The following is a 15,227-nucleotide window of genomic DNA, read 5'->3' as shown; positions in this document are numbered from 1 at the left end:
AGGCCCCAGGAAGGATAGCCAGTGCTACCCAGGGAAACCCTGTGCTTCTGAATGACTAGAGAAGCTTTTGTGGCACTTTGCCATTGAATAGTTCATTGCTGTCACGCAGAGCAGGCTTGGCCAGGTTAAGGAGATGCTAAAGATGCTCTTCACTTCCATACAGATCTTAGGTCAGCATTTAGGCTGGTGTGCTGATGCTTTCAGCCATGGGGAAGCGGGGCTGTGCCGATTTCTGCTGTCAGTTGGTGAAGTCTTTCATTCTAAAATGTTGCCCTTCTTTGTAGGTAGCAGAGGCTCAGCGGGCAGAGTTTAGCCCTGCCCAATTCTCTGGCCCTAAGAAGATCAACCTGAACCACTTGTTGAATTTCACCTTTGAACCCCGTGGCCAGGCAGGTCACTTTGAAGGCAGTGGACATGGCAGCTGGGGAAAAAGAAACAAGTGGGGACACAAGCCTTTTAACAAGGAACTTTTTTTACAGGCCAAGTGAGTATTTCCACTTCTAGGAAAAAATTAAACCTGCTTATATGGTTGAACTTCTTGGAGAAAGCTTCCTCTAAACTATTACGGGGGAGAAACAGAAACTGATTTTGTTCTTTTTTCCCTGTCACATTTTCTAAGTGAATGTTGAGGGAACATAGTGCTTGGAGTAACTTCCAGGGCTAGGAACGGTGTGTGGTCTGAGCGCTGCTGGGCCGTGGACTGGGAAGAAATCCTGGGCCCAGGGAGGGCGGGGACCAGAAAAGAACAGTGCTGATTCATGTGTTGTGTGTTTAGCTTAGAGGAAGAGCTGAGGGGCAGACAGATCTCCCACGTGAGCTCTCCTTGGGGCAGGCCAGCGTGCTTTATTTAGCTCCTGTTTCCTCTGGTGCCTTCCTGGGTCGAGGGCACACTTGACTCCAGTCCTAAGGGTCTTTCCTTTGTGCACTCACACAGGCATTTCTTAAACTGAAGCCTAGCTGGGTCCTCCGGTGTGAGTGGGGAAAGCCTTGGCTCCCTCGAGGCTTTACTAGTGAACCCAGGTTCCTTTTTTTTTTTTTTTTTTTTTTGACACAGGGTTTCTCTGTATAGCCCTGACTGTCCTGGAACTTGCTTTGTAGACCAGGCGGGCCTCAAACTCACAGATCTGCCTGCCTCTGCCTCCCAAGTGCTGGGATTAAAGGCATGCACCACCATCACCTGATGAGGACCTAGGTTCTATTCCTAGCACCCACATGGAGGCTCACAGCCATCTGTAACTTTAGTTCCAAGGCATCTGACGCCCTCTTTTGGCCTCTAAGGGCACTACATTCAGCTGGTTAACCTTTATTTTTATTTAATAAGGCATTCTGTTTCTCCAATTATTTTATTTTAAATTGTGTGAGCAAGCGTATGTGCCCATGAATGCTTTGACCTCCTGACATGAGTGCTAGGAACTGAACTCAGGTTCTCTGCAAGAGCAGTATTTTCTCTTAAACTGCCCTCTTTTCCAGCATGTATTTGTGTATATGTGTTTCCCTGTTGCACACGTGGAGACCGACTGTTACTTTCCTCAGTTCTAGGAAGGCTTATTGCTAGGAACTGATAAAGATGGAGTAGGCAGGAAAGCCGTTCCTACCTCTACCCCTCCCTTCCTCTTTTGTGAGTTAAGATAGAAGCTTGGACCTTGGGTATAAACTAAAGCACCAGTGCGTACTTTAATGCAGATTGCTCTCCAATGATTGAGAACAGCTTTCTACTGCCTTGAAGATGAGCTGTGTTCATAGGGTCTAAGGGTTGGGAGAAAGTCTTAGTCTGGGTTAATTTTAGTTCATGGGAGAACAACAGGAACTTGGCTGGGCTTGGAAGCAGAAGAAATAGTTGATGGATTTAGGCATCTGCCCGCTGAGTCTAGACTTGTCACTGAGCCAGGACTCAGAGCTGCAGTTAACGTCTGGAGTCATGCTTCTACAGCCTGGCACCCTCAGCTGCTTTTGTCCGGCATCAGAACTCTGAGGGGTGGTGAGTTTCTACTGAGGTCCTGGTGGCTCTGACAGTCTCCTTTCTCCCTGTCTTTTCTGCTCTTTCTAGCTGCCAGTTTGTGGTGTCTGAAGACCAGGACTACGCAGCTCATTTTGCTGATCCTGACACTTTAGTCAACTGGGACTTTGTGGAACAAGTGGTGAGTGGCTTTGCCAAGTTTTGTAACCATCAGTGGGAGAGAGCTAAAGAAAGGCTGTGACAGCAGCTGTTAGTGGCTTAAACTTTGGATACCAGTTTTTGACTAGCCTGTGGCACACTTACCTATGAGGTCGGTTCCTCCTTCCTCTTGGAGTGCATTTTGTTACCAAGTGGACTTGGGATGTGGAAGGCTCTACTCCAAGGGCACGTAAACATTCCTTTCTGTCAGTCACTTGAGGAAGTTGTAACCAGGAGTCTGTTAGAGGAGCTCTTATTGCCCTCCTAGCCAGGGTGAGCTCAGTACATGGACATTTCTTCATTGGCAGCCCCTCGTCATAATTAGTATCAATTTACCAGGTGATCGCAGGAGTGGCTTTGCAGAAAATGCATTTTTTTCTGCTGAGGTTATGAACGTGTGTCTCCTTGCTGATCCTAACAGGGTATATGATGTAGTTACTTTTTTTTTTTTTTTTTTTTTTTTTTTTTCGAGACAGGGTTTCTCTGTGGATTTGGAGGCTGTCCTGGAACTCGCTCTGTAGACCAGGCTGGCCTCGAACTCACAGAGATCTGCCTGCCTCTGCCTCCCGAGTGCTGGGATTAAAGGCATGCGCCACCAACACCCGGCGTGCTCTTACTTTTTATGCTATGTTCTTCCAACAAATTTGGACTCTTGTTACTTTAAAAATTTATACAATCACTGGGGAGGCAGAGGCAGCCGAATCTCTGTGAGTTCGAGGCCAGCCTGGTCTACAGAATGAGTTTCAGGACAGCCTCCAAAACAATACAGAGAAACCCTGTCTCTAAAAACAAAACAAAACAAAACAAAAAAAAAAACCCATAAATTTTATACAATCACCTAAGAATGACATAGAATGCCTTACAAGAAAAAACACTTTATATACATTGGTTAAAAACACATAAAGTGAGGGTCTTCAATACTCTGTCGGAAGTTATCAGTAAATTAAATTTGGGATTTTATTCCTTCTGTTAAATATATACTTAAATATACTGTGAATGGATTTTGTGATTTATGTCATTTTTCTCTGTAATGTAGAGCCCTTCAAGTGTCTGTTAACCTGTCCTGTTGGATTAGCCCATGATTGTGGCTTAATTTGCTTACAGTGTGTTCCTCCTTACACTTGTATTATTAAGCTGGTTTCATTTATTTTTATGGTATTTATAAGTACACTGTGCATGCCTGGTGCCTGTGGAGTCCAGAACAGGGCAGTAGATGTCCTGGAACTGGAGTTACAGAGGGTCGTGAGCCATGTGTGAGTGCTGGCACCCCAACCTGGGTCCTCTTGAAGAGCAGTGTCTTTTCTGTGACTGTGATGAGAAACTGTAATTGGGCGCTTGCTTCCAGTTTAGAGGATGAATCCGTGACTTACCCCGGAGGGGGACATGGCAGCGGGCATGGTGCTAGAGCAGTACCTGAGAATTTACATGTTGGAACAGCAGCCACCGGGCAGACAGCTAACTGGGAGTGGTGCGGGTCATTCTCATTCAGACACCACTCGCAGCAGGTACTCCTGTTGAACAGTTCTGTGAGGAAGTGATGAGATGGAAGAGGGTGAGAGGAGAGGCTTCTGACTTCCTCGGCCTCTGCCTGGTCAGTTCTGAAAGCAGTAACGCTGTGCTGTTGCGTTTCAGCGCATCTGTAGCCATGAAGTGCCATCTTGCCCTATCTGCCTCTATCCACCGACTGCAGCCAAGATAACCCGCTGTGGACACATTTTCTGCTGGGCGTGCATCCTGCACTACCTTTCACTCAGTGAGAAAGCCTGGAGTAAATGTCCCATCTGCTACAGTTCTGTGCATAAGAAGGACCTCAAGAGGTAAGACTGAGAGTTGCCTCATACCTAGGCTGCTGTCTGCTTACTCTGCTTCATCTCACCAGTGTCTCTGTCTCAGTGTTGTTGCCACAGAGTCACGCCAGTATGTTGTGGGTGACACAATTACAATGCAGCTGATGAAGAGAGAGAAGGGAGTGTTGGTGGCCTTGCCGAAATCCAAATGGATGAATGTAGACCATCCCATTCATCTAGGAGGTGAGCAGGGGTCATTCAGAGGGCAGACAACTGCAAGGAGCTGGGTGGAGGTGGTGGCGCACGCCTTTTGTCTAGCACTCGGGGGACAGAGGCAGGTGAATTTCTGTGAGTTCCAGGCCAGCCTGGTCTACACAGTGAGTTCCAGGCCAGCCTGGTCTACATAGTGAGTTCCAGGACAGCCTGGGCTGTTCACAGAGAAACCATGTCTCAAAAACATAAGCAACAACAGAAATCCATCCTTTGGCTAAATCAGTTTTAGCCTAGGCCATTAATGAGTACTTGGCTCAAAACAGAGGCAAGGGATGTAATGTAACACAGGAGCAAGAGAGGTCACCTAGCATTAGCTGTGACAGCACAAATACAAGGGAAGAGCTAGCCAGGGTGGTGCACACCTGTAACTCCAAGGTCACCCTTGGCTATATAACAAGGTGGAGCACCCTGAGCTTCATGGGACACCAAAGTATTGGGTCCAGGTGGTGGCGGCACACTCCTTTAATCTCAGCATTCAGGAGGAAGAGCCAGCCTGGTCTACAGAGAGTTCCAGGACAGTTGGGACTATTGCACAGAGAAACAAAAAAGTCCAAGCAAACAAACAAACAAACAAAAAAAAAACCACCTAAGTATTAGGGAAGGAAGTAGGAAATAAGTTATTCATGAGTCTTCTTGTGAGACGTTAGGCTTCTTCTTGTGAGATTGGGATTAGATATGCTAGTTTGACAACTGTTTTTTTTTTTTTTAAGATTTATTATGTATACAGTGTTCTGTCTGCATGTATGCCTGCAGGTCAGAAGAGGGCACCAGATCTCACTACAGATGGTTGTGAGCCACCATATGGTTGCTGGGAATTGAACTCAGGACCCCTGGAAGAGCAGCCAGTGCTCTTAACCTCTGAGCCATCTCTCCAGCCCCTGTTGCTTTGTTTTTTATGGTATGGGGGTTTTCTGTTGAAGACGGGGTTTCATTATGTAGCTCCAGATGTCCTGTAACAGACTGTGTAAAGCAGGCTGACCTCAAACAGAGATCTGTGTTTTATTTTTACAATTATTTTCTCTGTCTGGGTGTTTTGCCTACATGTGTCTGTGCATCATGTGTGCGCAGTGCCATACACACATGAGAACAGGGAATCCAACTCCCCAGGAACTGGTATTAGAAACCGCTGTGAGCTGCTGTGTAGGTGTTGGAGTCAACTGAAGTCTTAGAAGAGCAGCCAGTGCTTTTAACTGCTGAGCTGTCTCTCCAGTGCACTTATGTCTTAACACAAGAATGTACAGTGATGTACGACACGTTTGTTTGTGTCACTAGTGCCTCATCTTAGAGAGCCGTCTTCCTACACATCCCTTATGCTAGACGTAAGACACTTTTTAAAATTTATTCTCATTTTATGTAAATTGATGTTTTGCTTTTGTGTATGTCAGATTTTGGAGTTACAGCTGTGGGTGCTGGGAATTGAACCTGGGTCCTCTGGAAGAGCAGTCAGTGTTCTTAACCTCTGAGCCATCTCTCTAGCCCCTTTTTTCTGATATCTTAGGCTTCTTGAATTAACCTGGTTTAAGATTATTGTTAATGTTTTAAGTCTCATTTTTTGCCTAGGGTAGATAAGCATGTGTGAGACAGCTTGTAATTAGTCCAGCACCTCCCTCCTTGAGAGCTGCGTTTTGCGATCCATTCCTCTTGCAGATGAACAGCACAGCCAGTACTCCAAGTTGCTGCTGGCCTCTAAGGAGCAGGTGCTGCGCCGAGTAGTTCTAGAGGAGAAAGTAGCACTGGAGCAGCAGCTTGCAGAGGAGAAGCACACCCCCGAGTCCTGCTTTATCGAGGCCGCTATACAGGAGGTGAAGGTAAGTACAGTGGGAACTGAACACCAAGCTCCCTCAGCTCAGGGAGTGGCTGCAGAGGCCATTTAAGTGGTAATAGGAATGAAGGAAGGACCAACTTAGCTTTCAGACCCTCTGTAGAACTAGAAGGTTTCTATAACTCACTGTGACAAGGGGTTTCTATTTGAGCTGTGTTCTTAGTTGATAAGCAAGGTAGATTTTTTGTTTTGTTTTGTTTTTTCCTCTTGTCTGGGAAAATGCTTGCGTTATCCAAGTGTTTTGGGAGACATTGTGGAGAGAGTATTATGGTTTGCCCACCAGCCCTTAGCAGCACTTGTTAAAGATGTGGAGATGCACAGTTAGCCAAAGAATGAATTCAGTAGCTCCTGTACCTCCACAGCAGGAATTCTTAAACTTGAACTGACTGCTTGATTTTCAAAATGAGTGTGTTTCTGGTCTGTTCTCTGGTGGCCTTAGATTCGGGAAGAGGCTCTGTCTGGAGTAGCTGGAGGCAGAGGGGAGGTCACTGATGTTGTGACTGCTCTGGAACAGCTGGTGCTGATGGCTCCCCTGGCGAAGGAGACTGTTTTCCAACCCAGGAAGGTTAGTGTGCCTGTTAGAACTGAGTGACTGTCATTATTCAGACTGCTGTGAGCTGTGAGCCAGGAAGAGATGCTGGCTGTGTCCTTATAACCAGGCCTATCAGCTTTTCCAGGGGTGGTGATGACTGAGAGCTCAGGGGAATATCTGGGAATCTTAGGCCTATCTTTGCCACACCATTTCATGAAGCAGGACATAGTACTTTCTGTTGACCTATAGTTTGTTCCAACAGGGTGTGCTGGAGTATCTGTCTGCTTTTGATGAAGAAACTGCAGAAGTTTGTTCTCTGGACGCCCCTCGTCCTCTTGCTCTCCCTTTGGTAGAGGAGGAGGAAGCAGTGTCTGAGCCAGAGCCTGAGGGGTTGCCAGAAGCCTGTGAGGAGTCTGAGGTGGCAGACGACACTCTCGGGGAGGGGACCATTTGTACTGAGTCAAGCCAAGAGGAACCCGTCACTAAGCCAGGCTTCACCCAACTGAGCAGCTCTCCTTGTTACTACTTCTACCAAGGTGAGGGGCCCCAGGGAGAAGAGCTGGGTTTCCTCAGAGGTGTTTGAAAGAGATGATCTGGCCCTCTTAACAGGGTGGGGGAGTGTCTTTGCAGATCCTGGGGGTTGACTCACTGCTTTCTAGCAGGAAGTAGGAGTGACAGGCCTAGCTGGGAGAGGTCCATTTTGAAACCTGGCCAGGGCTTTGTGTAATCGAGCTCTTGTCTTTAGCGGAGGATGGACAACACATGTTCCTGCACCCAGTCAATGTGCGCTGCCTTGTGCGGGAGTACGGCAGCCTGGAGCAAAGCCCGGAGAAAATCTCTGCAACGGTGGTAGAGATTGCTGGATATTCCATGTCTGAGGTAAGGCTTTCTATAGAGGAGAGGGCAAGCTGTGACATGAACCCAAGCTCTTGGGATGAGCCTCACCTGAGTAAGGCTACAAACTTTAGAGCCCTTCATGTGTTTGTTGTGGCTTATTTGTTTATTTTTGAGGCAGGGTCTCTTATGTGCTCTGGCTGTCTTGAAACTTGCTCTGGCCTCATCCTCAGATCCACCTGCCTCTGCCTTCCAAGTACCAGGATTAAAGGTGTGCGTTACCACACTTGACCATTATTTTGGTTTTTTGAGATGGTATCTCATGCAGCCTAGGCTATATCGCCAAGGATATCTGAACTTCTGATCCTCCTGCCTCCACCTTAGAAGGGCTGTGGTTTAATTGTTTGTTTAAGCTGATTGTAGTCCTTAGTAACAACCCTACTGAAGCTGTGTGTGCCCTGGCACATTGTATCCCTGAGCTATATATACCTATACCCCCCACCCTAATGTTTATATCTTTCTGTTGGTGACAGTGCAGTGAACTGTGTCACTGTTAGATGCTGCTCTCAGATCATGCCAGGGCTCAATGTCAGTCGTACTGCCCTGCTTCTCAAGGGCATTTTCTGGGAATTGCAGTATTGATGTCTTCATTCCATATGAGATTTTTTCTTGTCCCACCCCACTTTATTTTTTTATTTTATTTTGTGAGATAAGGGTCTTGTAATGCAGCTCTGTCTATCCTAGAATTTACTGTGTAAATTAGACTAGCTGAGTGTGCACCATCACACCCTTGTCTTTTCTCTTTACTTACTGCTCGAAAGAAATGCTCAAAACCCCAAAGTTTTAAAGTAGGTTACACAGGCAGTAAGTATGGTGGTTTGTTTAAGACAGAGCTTCTCTGTATAGCCTTGACTATCTTGGAACTCACTCTGTAGACCAGGCTAGCCTTAAACTCAGATATCTGCCTGCCTCTGCCTCCTGAGTGCTGGGATTAAAGGCGTGTGCCACCACTGCCTGGTGGGAGGTATGTTTTTAGTTTGGAAGATACCTTTGAATTATGGTTTGATGGTGTACCTATGTGAAAAAATTTTTTTGTCATTCAGTAAATATGCCTGTGTTATTTACAAAATTGTAGACATAAAATTAAAGACCCTTGTGTGCCATCAAACTTGCATGAAATAAATCCAGAAGAAGAATAGAAATTTAAGTGGACAGGCTTTGGTTTTGTATTCCAGGCCACACACTTCACTCAGTAAGGCTCTTGCTTTACCTTTTCCTTCTTTCCTGGTATTGTCAGGGGTTCCCAATTCCAGACTGTTTGTGTTTCATTGTCATTAGGTGCTCTTTGCTTTTCCCTGCTCTCCCTCAGATTGTGATCGTGGCCCTGGACAGTTAGAAACAGTGGGCAGCAAAGAGGTTATCTCGTTGCTGGGCTAAGTGTACTCACTTGTAGTTCAATCCAAAAAATCCTGAGTCTGATGGATGCTCTAACTTTAGGCTGCTATGGTCTGGCTTTGAGAAGAGCAAGACCAGCACTACGTCCTGAGTCCTGGTGCTGAGTGTGTACCGCAGGGATTCTGGGTTGGGATCCTCTGCCCTCCAGAGCAGTTGAGCATTGGTTCTGTTTCCAATGTAGGATGTTCGACAGCGCCATAGGTATCTCTCTCACTTGCCACTCACCTGTGAGTTCAGCATCTGTGAACTGGCTCTGCAGCCTCCTGTGGTCTCTAAGGAAACCCTAGAGATGTTCTCAGGTGAGAAAGCCCTGTTTTGCTTCTCTTTGTCCTGGGAACCTAGTGCGGGAGGAGGGGCTTGAGCTGCGTCCTGAAGCACTCATCTAGTCCAGATGCCCCACTGGTCATCCAGGAAGAACTAATGGTGAGGGATCTGGCTTTCTTACAACTTGACCAACCCACAGATGACATCGAGAAAAGGAAGCGTCAACGCCAAAAGAAGGCTCGAGAGGAGCGTCGCCGAGAGCGCAGAATTGAAATGGAGGAGAACAAGAGACAGGGCAGGTGTAAGTTCGGGACTTCTTGTGTTTCCTTAGCTTTGCTGTGTGAGTCTCTTCAGCTCCTTGCCCAGAAGCCAGGTTGCTTGCTTATGCTCTGCTGTTTGCTTTCTTTAATTCTTTCCCATGAAAATAAGATTGTTTTTAATTTAAATAAAAATTAGTTTTAAAAAGATTAAGGCTGGGTGTTGGTGGTGAATACCTTAAATCCCAACACTCAGGATCTGTGAGTTTGAGGCCAGCCTGGTCTACAGAGTGAGTTCTAGGACAGCGAGAGCTGTTACACAGAGAAACCCCATCCCAGGGGGGGGAAAAAAAACAGAAAAAGAAAAGAGGACTTTTAGTGCTTTCCTAGGGAAAGGACTAAGCTCTCCTGATTCCGTCCAGTGTGTCAAATATGAGTGGGTGACCTGTTAGAGTGGAGTGAGTTATGCTTGGGCTTCTAGGACTTTGTAGCTGGTACCCTAAATTTTGAGACAATAAATGTCTCAAAGGTTTTATTGTCTTTTTTCTCTTCTTTCTTTTTTCATATGTTTTATTAAAGTTTTTTGTTGTGTTTTGTTTCCGAGACAGCAACTCACTGTTTACCCTGAAACTTGAGCTATTTCTGTCTTCTGAGCACTGAAGTTGTATAGGCTCACACCAGAACCAGTCTTCTCTTTTTAGGGAATGGGGTATCATTTATATAGCCTAGGGTGGCCCTGATTTTGTTCTGTTTCGTCTCCTGCATGCTGGATTACACATAGATTCATAATTGTTTGCATCCTGTAGGCCCCCCAGACCCTCTAGAGAAAATCCAAACAGTTGTGTTGTGGGCTTATCATGACCTTGCTTTGCAGATCCTGAAGTTCACATTCCCCTGGAGAACCTTCAGCAGTTTCCTGCCTTCAATTCCTACACCTGCTCCTCTGGTTCTGCTATGGGTCCCACCAGCACTGAGGGTCATGGGGCCCTCTCCCTTTCTCCTCTTAGCAGAAGTCCCAGTTCTCATGCAGGTAAAGAACTGATACTTAATAAGTCCTGCTAGTGCCTACAGCTTTAATTTGATTTAATTTTTAAATGTATGAATGTTTGCATGTATGTGTGCATGTGTGTGCCCTGTGCCCCTAGAGGTCAGAAGAGGATGTCCAAGCTCCTGAAACTGGAGTTGGAGTTACAGATGGTTGTCAACCAACCAAACCCAGGTCCTCTGCAATTACACTCTTGACTACTGAACCAACTCTCAAGGCCCTAGACCTTAAGCAAAGTCCTAGTCTGAATTTACAACTCTGGCCAACTTGGCATAATGTGACATTTAAGTGAAAAACTTGACAGTTGGTCCTGAGCTACATTGATCCTTGCTTCATCACCCCTTCCCATTGGTTATACTGGCTTAGACCTTGCTCGCTTCTCAAATCCTCAATGCAGTTGTTTTCCCCTGACCCATCTGTTCTGGGTTTTTTGTTTTTTGGTTTTTCGAGACAGGGTTTCTCTGTGGCTTTGGAAGCTGTCCTGGAACTAGCTCTTGTAGACCAGGCTGGCCTCGAACTCACAGAGATCCGCCTGCCTCTGCTTCCCAAGTGCTGGGATTAAAGGCGTGCGCCACCAACACCCAGCCTGTTCTGGGTTTTTTGCTTATTGTTTGTTCTCTTCTCTTGATTTTCATGTTTGAGCATGTTTGTTAATGCCTGTAATATTGATTGTAATTAGTGGGAGAAAGACTACTGAATGCACAGTAAGGAAATGGCTCAGTTAATTATTTATGGACTGAATGTGGGCCCTTCCACATCAGTCACCAGTGCCGTACAGAGTGGCCTCTAGACCAGCTATGGAAGCATTGTCTCAGTGGAGTTAAGAGTCTTGCTTCTTAGGTGACCTTAATTTGTGTAAAGTTGACATGAAAACTTAGCCCTCGCAGATCCTGAGACCAATAGCATTCCGGAACCTTTGTGGCAGGAACTGGGGCTAATACTTGGTTCTTGGGACCATCTAACCATGATGTTTTTCCAGTTAATTAGGAATCTGGTGCCTGAGCAAATGCTGTGAATCGCTGGGTACTCCGTCTTTGGGGTGGAGAATGTTCTCTCATATGCCAGGGTTTGTTTTCTTTGCAAGTCTGGGCTTCTAAGGCATCAGGAGGGATAGTTTGGTCCTTGAGTGAAATTGCCAAATAGTGTTGGGTGAGTCATGGTGCCCCTTGCCTAGAAGTACCTGAGGCAGTAGATCAAGAGACTGACGTGTGAGATGCCACTGTGAGTGAGAAAGGACTCTTTGAGGAAGAGAACTTGGTGTGTGTGTGCATCTTGAATCCTGAATGAGCATTTCTATGTTGTTGTGGCCGGCCATAAAGGTGGATCTGAATTTTTTTCTTCTTGAAGTTGTCCGTCCATATAAAACCAGTCCATGGCAAAGAACTAGTCTTTTAGAGCCAGCCTTTTGAGCCTTTTGTTTTTATATTTTGAGGCAGGTTTTCTTTTTTTTTTTTTTTTTTAAGGTTTATTTATTCTGCATACAGTATTCTGTACTGCACGTATGTAGGCCAGAAGAGGGCACCAGATCTCATTGTAGATGGTTGTGAGCCACCATGTGGTTGCTGGGAATTGAACTCAGGACCTTTGGAGGAGCAGTCAGTGCTCTTGACCTCTGAGCCATCTCTCCAGCCCCTTGAGGCAGGTTTTCAATGTATCCCAGACTGGCTTTGAAGTCTTGATGCACCTGCCTCAACTTCCCAAGTGCTAGGATTACAGTCGGGAGGCATCCTAGCTTGCGAGCCAGCCTGTGAGGAAGGTCTAACCTTTCCTGTGGGAAGGACTGTGTCTTGCTGTGGCTGCATCCCAGGTTACAGCCTCTTCTCTGTTCACTGCTGTGGGCGATGCACAATGTTCTTGTTGTGTAAGAACCTGGCAGAACTAACATTGGAATCAAGGATTACCTTTTGTTATCTCTCCCTCTCTCTTCCTCTCCCTCCCTCTTTGAGACAAGGTCACACCTGGAAGTCTAGAATTCACTATATTGCCAGAGCTGCAACATTAAACGCCCTCCTGCCTTAGCCTCCTGAGTTGTGGGGTTACAGGCCCTTGCTGCCATGCCTGGCTTCCGTGGTTATTTCTTGTTCAGAGGATGCTCACTCTTTGGAATGTGACCCACGTCTCTGATTCCCTTTCAGACTTTCTGCTGACCCCTTTGTCACCCACTGCCAGTCAGGGCAGTCCCTCCTTCTGCGTTGGAAGCCTGGAAGAAGACTCTCCCTTCCTTTCCTTTGCCCAGGTAAATCTTTGTGCAGCAGCCCACAGAAGCTCTGCTGCTTGTCTGGGAACCTCATCCAGGGATTGCTGCCTCATGAAACTTTAGGCACCAAGGAGTAACTGAAGGCAGATGCCTGGAGAGGGCAGCCAACAACCAGTTGGATTGCTCATCAGATAATGATGGGGGACTTCCTCAAGAGCAAAGTTCACAGTCGATGTTGAGAATCCAAGGTTAGGATCATTAAATTCTTAGACAGTGGACAGTGTCCTAGGTGAGGGGCTGCATCACTTTAATTTCAACTGGTTCTCTGGGTGTAAGTAGTATTTATATAATGTAGAATAAATCCTCTACATCTTGCCAGGGAAAGGTCATCCTGGTTACCCTGTAATTAGCCACAGCCATGTTCTTGTGGTCAGGTAGAGAAGACAATAGGCAAACCCTTGGTCTATCTTTAGATACTTGAGACCGGTGGGGCAACTGCTTCACAGGCGCCCATACAGGAAGCCAGGGCTTAGAATCTTTAATAGCTCTTTAGGCTAGATGAGTTCTCCACCTGGGGGTTACAGATCAGATATTTACAATTCACAACAGTAGTAAAATTAGTTGTAAAGTAGCAACAAAAATAATGCTATGGTTGGGGGTCACCACAGCATGAGGGAACTGTGTGAAAGGGTCACAGCGTTAGGAAAGTTAAGACTCACTGGTCTAGATGAAGACAGTTCAGTTCCTTAAGGGCAGAGGGACATTTACAGGAAGTAACTCGTCTATGACCTCATCTAAACAGTGATAATTGAGGAGGTATTTGAAGGTAACAAAAGGTAAAAAGCACCGCTGGGCTGTTAGAGAGTGGGAGGGAGGCGCAGTTATCCATATGGCGGCTTTAAATTGGAAGGTAGACTAGATGTGGTAGCAAATGCCTTTAATCTCAGCAGAGGCAGGCAGATTTCTGTGAGTTTGAGGACAGCCTGGTCTACACAGTGAGTTCCAGGACAGGACAACCAGGGCTATGTAGGGACACCTGGTTCCCACCCCCTCCAAAAAAAGAAAAAGCATTTGGAAGATACCATATATGCTACTTTAAAGTTTTGTTTTTTGAGATGGGGTCTCTATGCTCCATTCTAGCCTGAAACCTCATAGTCCTAGCTGGTTTTGAATTGTAGGTGATCCTCCTGCTTCCGCCATCCAAATACTGGGTTGTAGGCATAAACCACACCAACTCAGGTGTATTTAGGGAGGGAAAACATTCTTAATTAAGACTGAGAACCTCATGTATCCCTCACCTGTTCCTAAGGAGTGAAGTCCCTTGGGGCTGTGCCTTGGGACACTGTGGAGAGAGGGGCTGACAGTCTGAGGGAGATCAGTGCTGGGAAAGGACACTGGTCAGAAGTTTATATCTTCCTTCTGTCCCACTTGACAGATGCTGAGGGTCGGGAAAGCAAAAGCAGACGTGTGGCCCAAAACTGCTCCAAAGAAAGGTGAGAGCCGGGCAGGAAAAGGCGAGTCAGGAGCAGCCCCTTTCAGCAACAGTTCTAGACTTTCGCTTTTGTTTTTAGATGAGAATAGTTTGGTTCCTCCAGTCCCTGTGGACAGCGATGGGGAGAGTGATAACTCTGACCGTGTTCCTGTGCCCAGTTTCCAGAATTCCTTTAGCCAAGCTATTGAAGCAGCCTTCATGAAATTGGACACACCAGCTACTTCAGATGCCCTCTCTGGTAAGAGCAGGGAACTCACTCAGCACTAGGCGCAGGCTTAGCCACATATGCCACTGTTCCTGTCGTATTGGTGGCAGTAGTAATGACTGAGGCTCTGGGTCTCCTGTCTTCTATAAGAGCAACAAGTGCTCCTAGGCACTGGGCCATCTGTCCAGCCTACACTTGAGAGAAGTTTGAGTTGGTTGAAGGTGAGGGATGGCCAGTGTTAACTTGAGTGCCTGAGACATCTGTGCAGGAATGGGGTGGCAGTGAAATTCCAAAGCCGGCACTCAGCTGTGCGTGAAGTGGGGTGTGTGTACATGAGAGAGAGTGCTAAGACTTCCTGTTTCCTTCAGAAGACAGAGGAGGAAAGAAACGGAAGAAGCAGAAACAGAAGCTCCTGTTCAGCACCTCAGTCGTCCACACCAAGTGACACTACTCGCTCACCCAGGCACCTTCTCCATCTGGTTTATTTTCTGTGCTTTTGTTTTGCTGCTGTAATTTTAAGTATTTGAGTTTGAACAGATTGATTAGCTTGGGGCGGGGGGGAGGGGGTTTCCACAATGTGAGGGGGAACCAAGAAAATTTTAAATACAGTGTATTTTCCAGCTTCCCGTCTTTACACCAAAATAAAGTATTGACACTCACAAGAGATGCCTTCCTGCCAAGCTTAATTAGTTCATCTGTAGGTAGTCTTTTTTTTTTTTTCTTAATTATTTTATGTCTATGGGTGTTCTATCTGCATGTACTTTATGCCAGAAGAGGGCACCAGATCCCACTGGAGATACTTGTGAGCTACCATGTGGTTGCTGGGAATTGAACTCAGGACCTCTGGAAGAGCAGTCCGTGCTCCAAACCACTGAGCCATCTCTCCAGCCCTACGTTAATCTTTTAGAT

At 46.4% G+C, this 15,227-nt stretch overlaps 1 protein-coding gene across 2 annotated transcripts in view; it reads left to right on the top strand.

Moving 5' to 3' along the window:
- Rnf10 (ring finger protein 10) overlaps window positions 1–14,980 on the top strand; it is a 33,503-nt gene extending 18,523 nt beyond the window's left edge. The window contains exons 3-17 of one of the 2 annotated variants that reach the window (XM_005078971.4): window positions 285–484; window positions 2,048–2,138; window positions 3,788–3,972; window positions 4,049–4,185; window positions 5,863–6,023; window positions 6,477–6,602; window positions 6,832–7,105; window positions 7,315–7,448; window positions 9,040–9,157; window positions 9,322–9,423; window positions 10,254–10,409; window positions 12,560–12,660; window positions 14,057–14,114; window positions 14,193–14,351; window positions 14,690–14,980. In XM_005078971.4, coding sequence (XP_005079028.1) covers window positions 285–484; window positions 2,048–2,138; window positions 3,788–3,972; window positions 4,049–4,185; window positions 5,863–6,023; window positions 6,477–6,602; window positions 6,832–7,105; window positions 7,315–7,448; window positions 9,040–9,157; window positions 9,322–9,423; window positions 10,254–10,409; window positions 12,560–12,660; window positions 14,057–14,114; window positions 14,193–14,351; window positions 14,690–14,763 — 2,076 coding nt within the window. In that variant the 3' untranslated portion in view covers window positions 14,764–14,980. Of the gene's footprint in view, window positions 1–284; window positions 485–2,047; window positions 2,139–3,787; window positions 3,973–4,048; window positions 4,186–5,862; window positions 6,024–6,476; window positions 6,603–6,831; window positions 7,106–7,314; window positions 7,449–9,039; window positions 9,158–9,321; window positions 9,424–10,253; window positions 10,410–12,559; window positions 12,661–14,056; window positions 14,115–14,192; window positions 14,352–14,686 lie in introns of both variants that reach the window. The other variant, XM_005078970.4, reaches the window with a different exon arrangement.
- The last annotated feature ends 247 nt before the right edge of the window (window positions 14,981–15,227 follow it).

Source organism: Mesocricetus auratus, unplaced genomic scaffold (assembly GCF_017639785.1).
Source record: "Mesocricetus auratus isolate SY011 unplaced genomic scaffold, BCM_Maur_2.0 Super-Scaffold_100025, whole genome shotgun sequence".
In the NCBI taxonomy this organism is placed as follows: Eukaryota; Metazoa; Chordata; class Mammalia; order Rodentia; family Cricetidae; genus Mesocricetus; species Mesocricetus auratus.
Note: the sequence above shows the minus strand (reverse complement) of the source record. Positions and strands in the feature narration are given on the sequence as shown.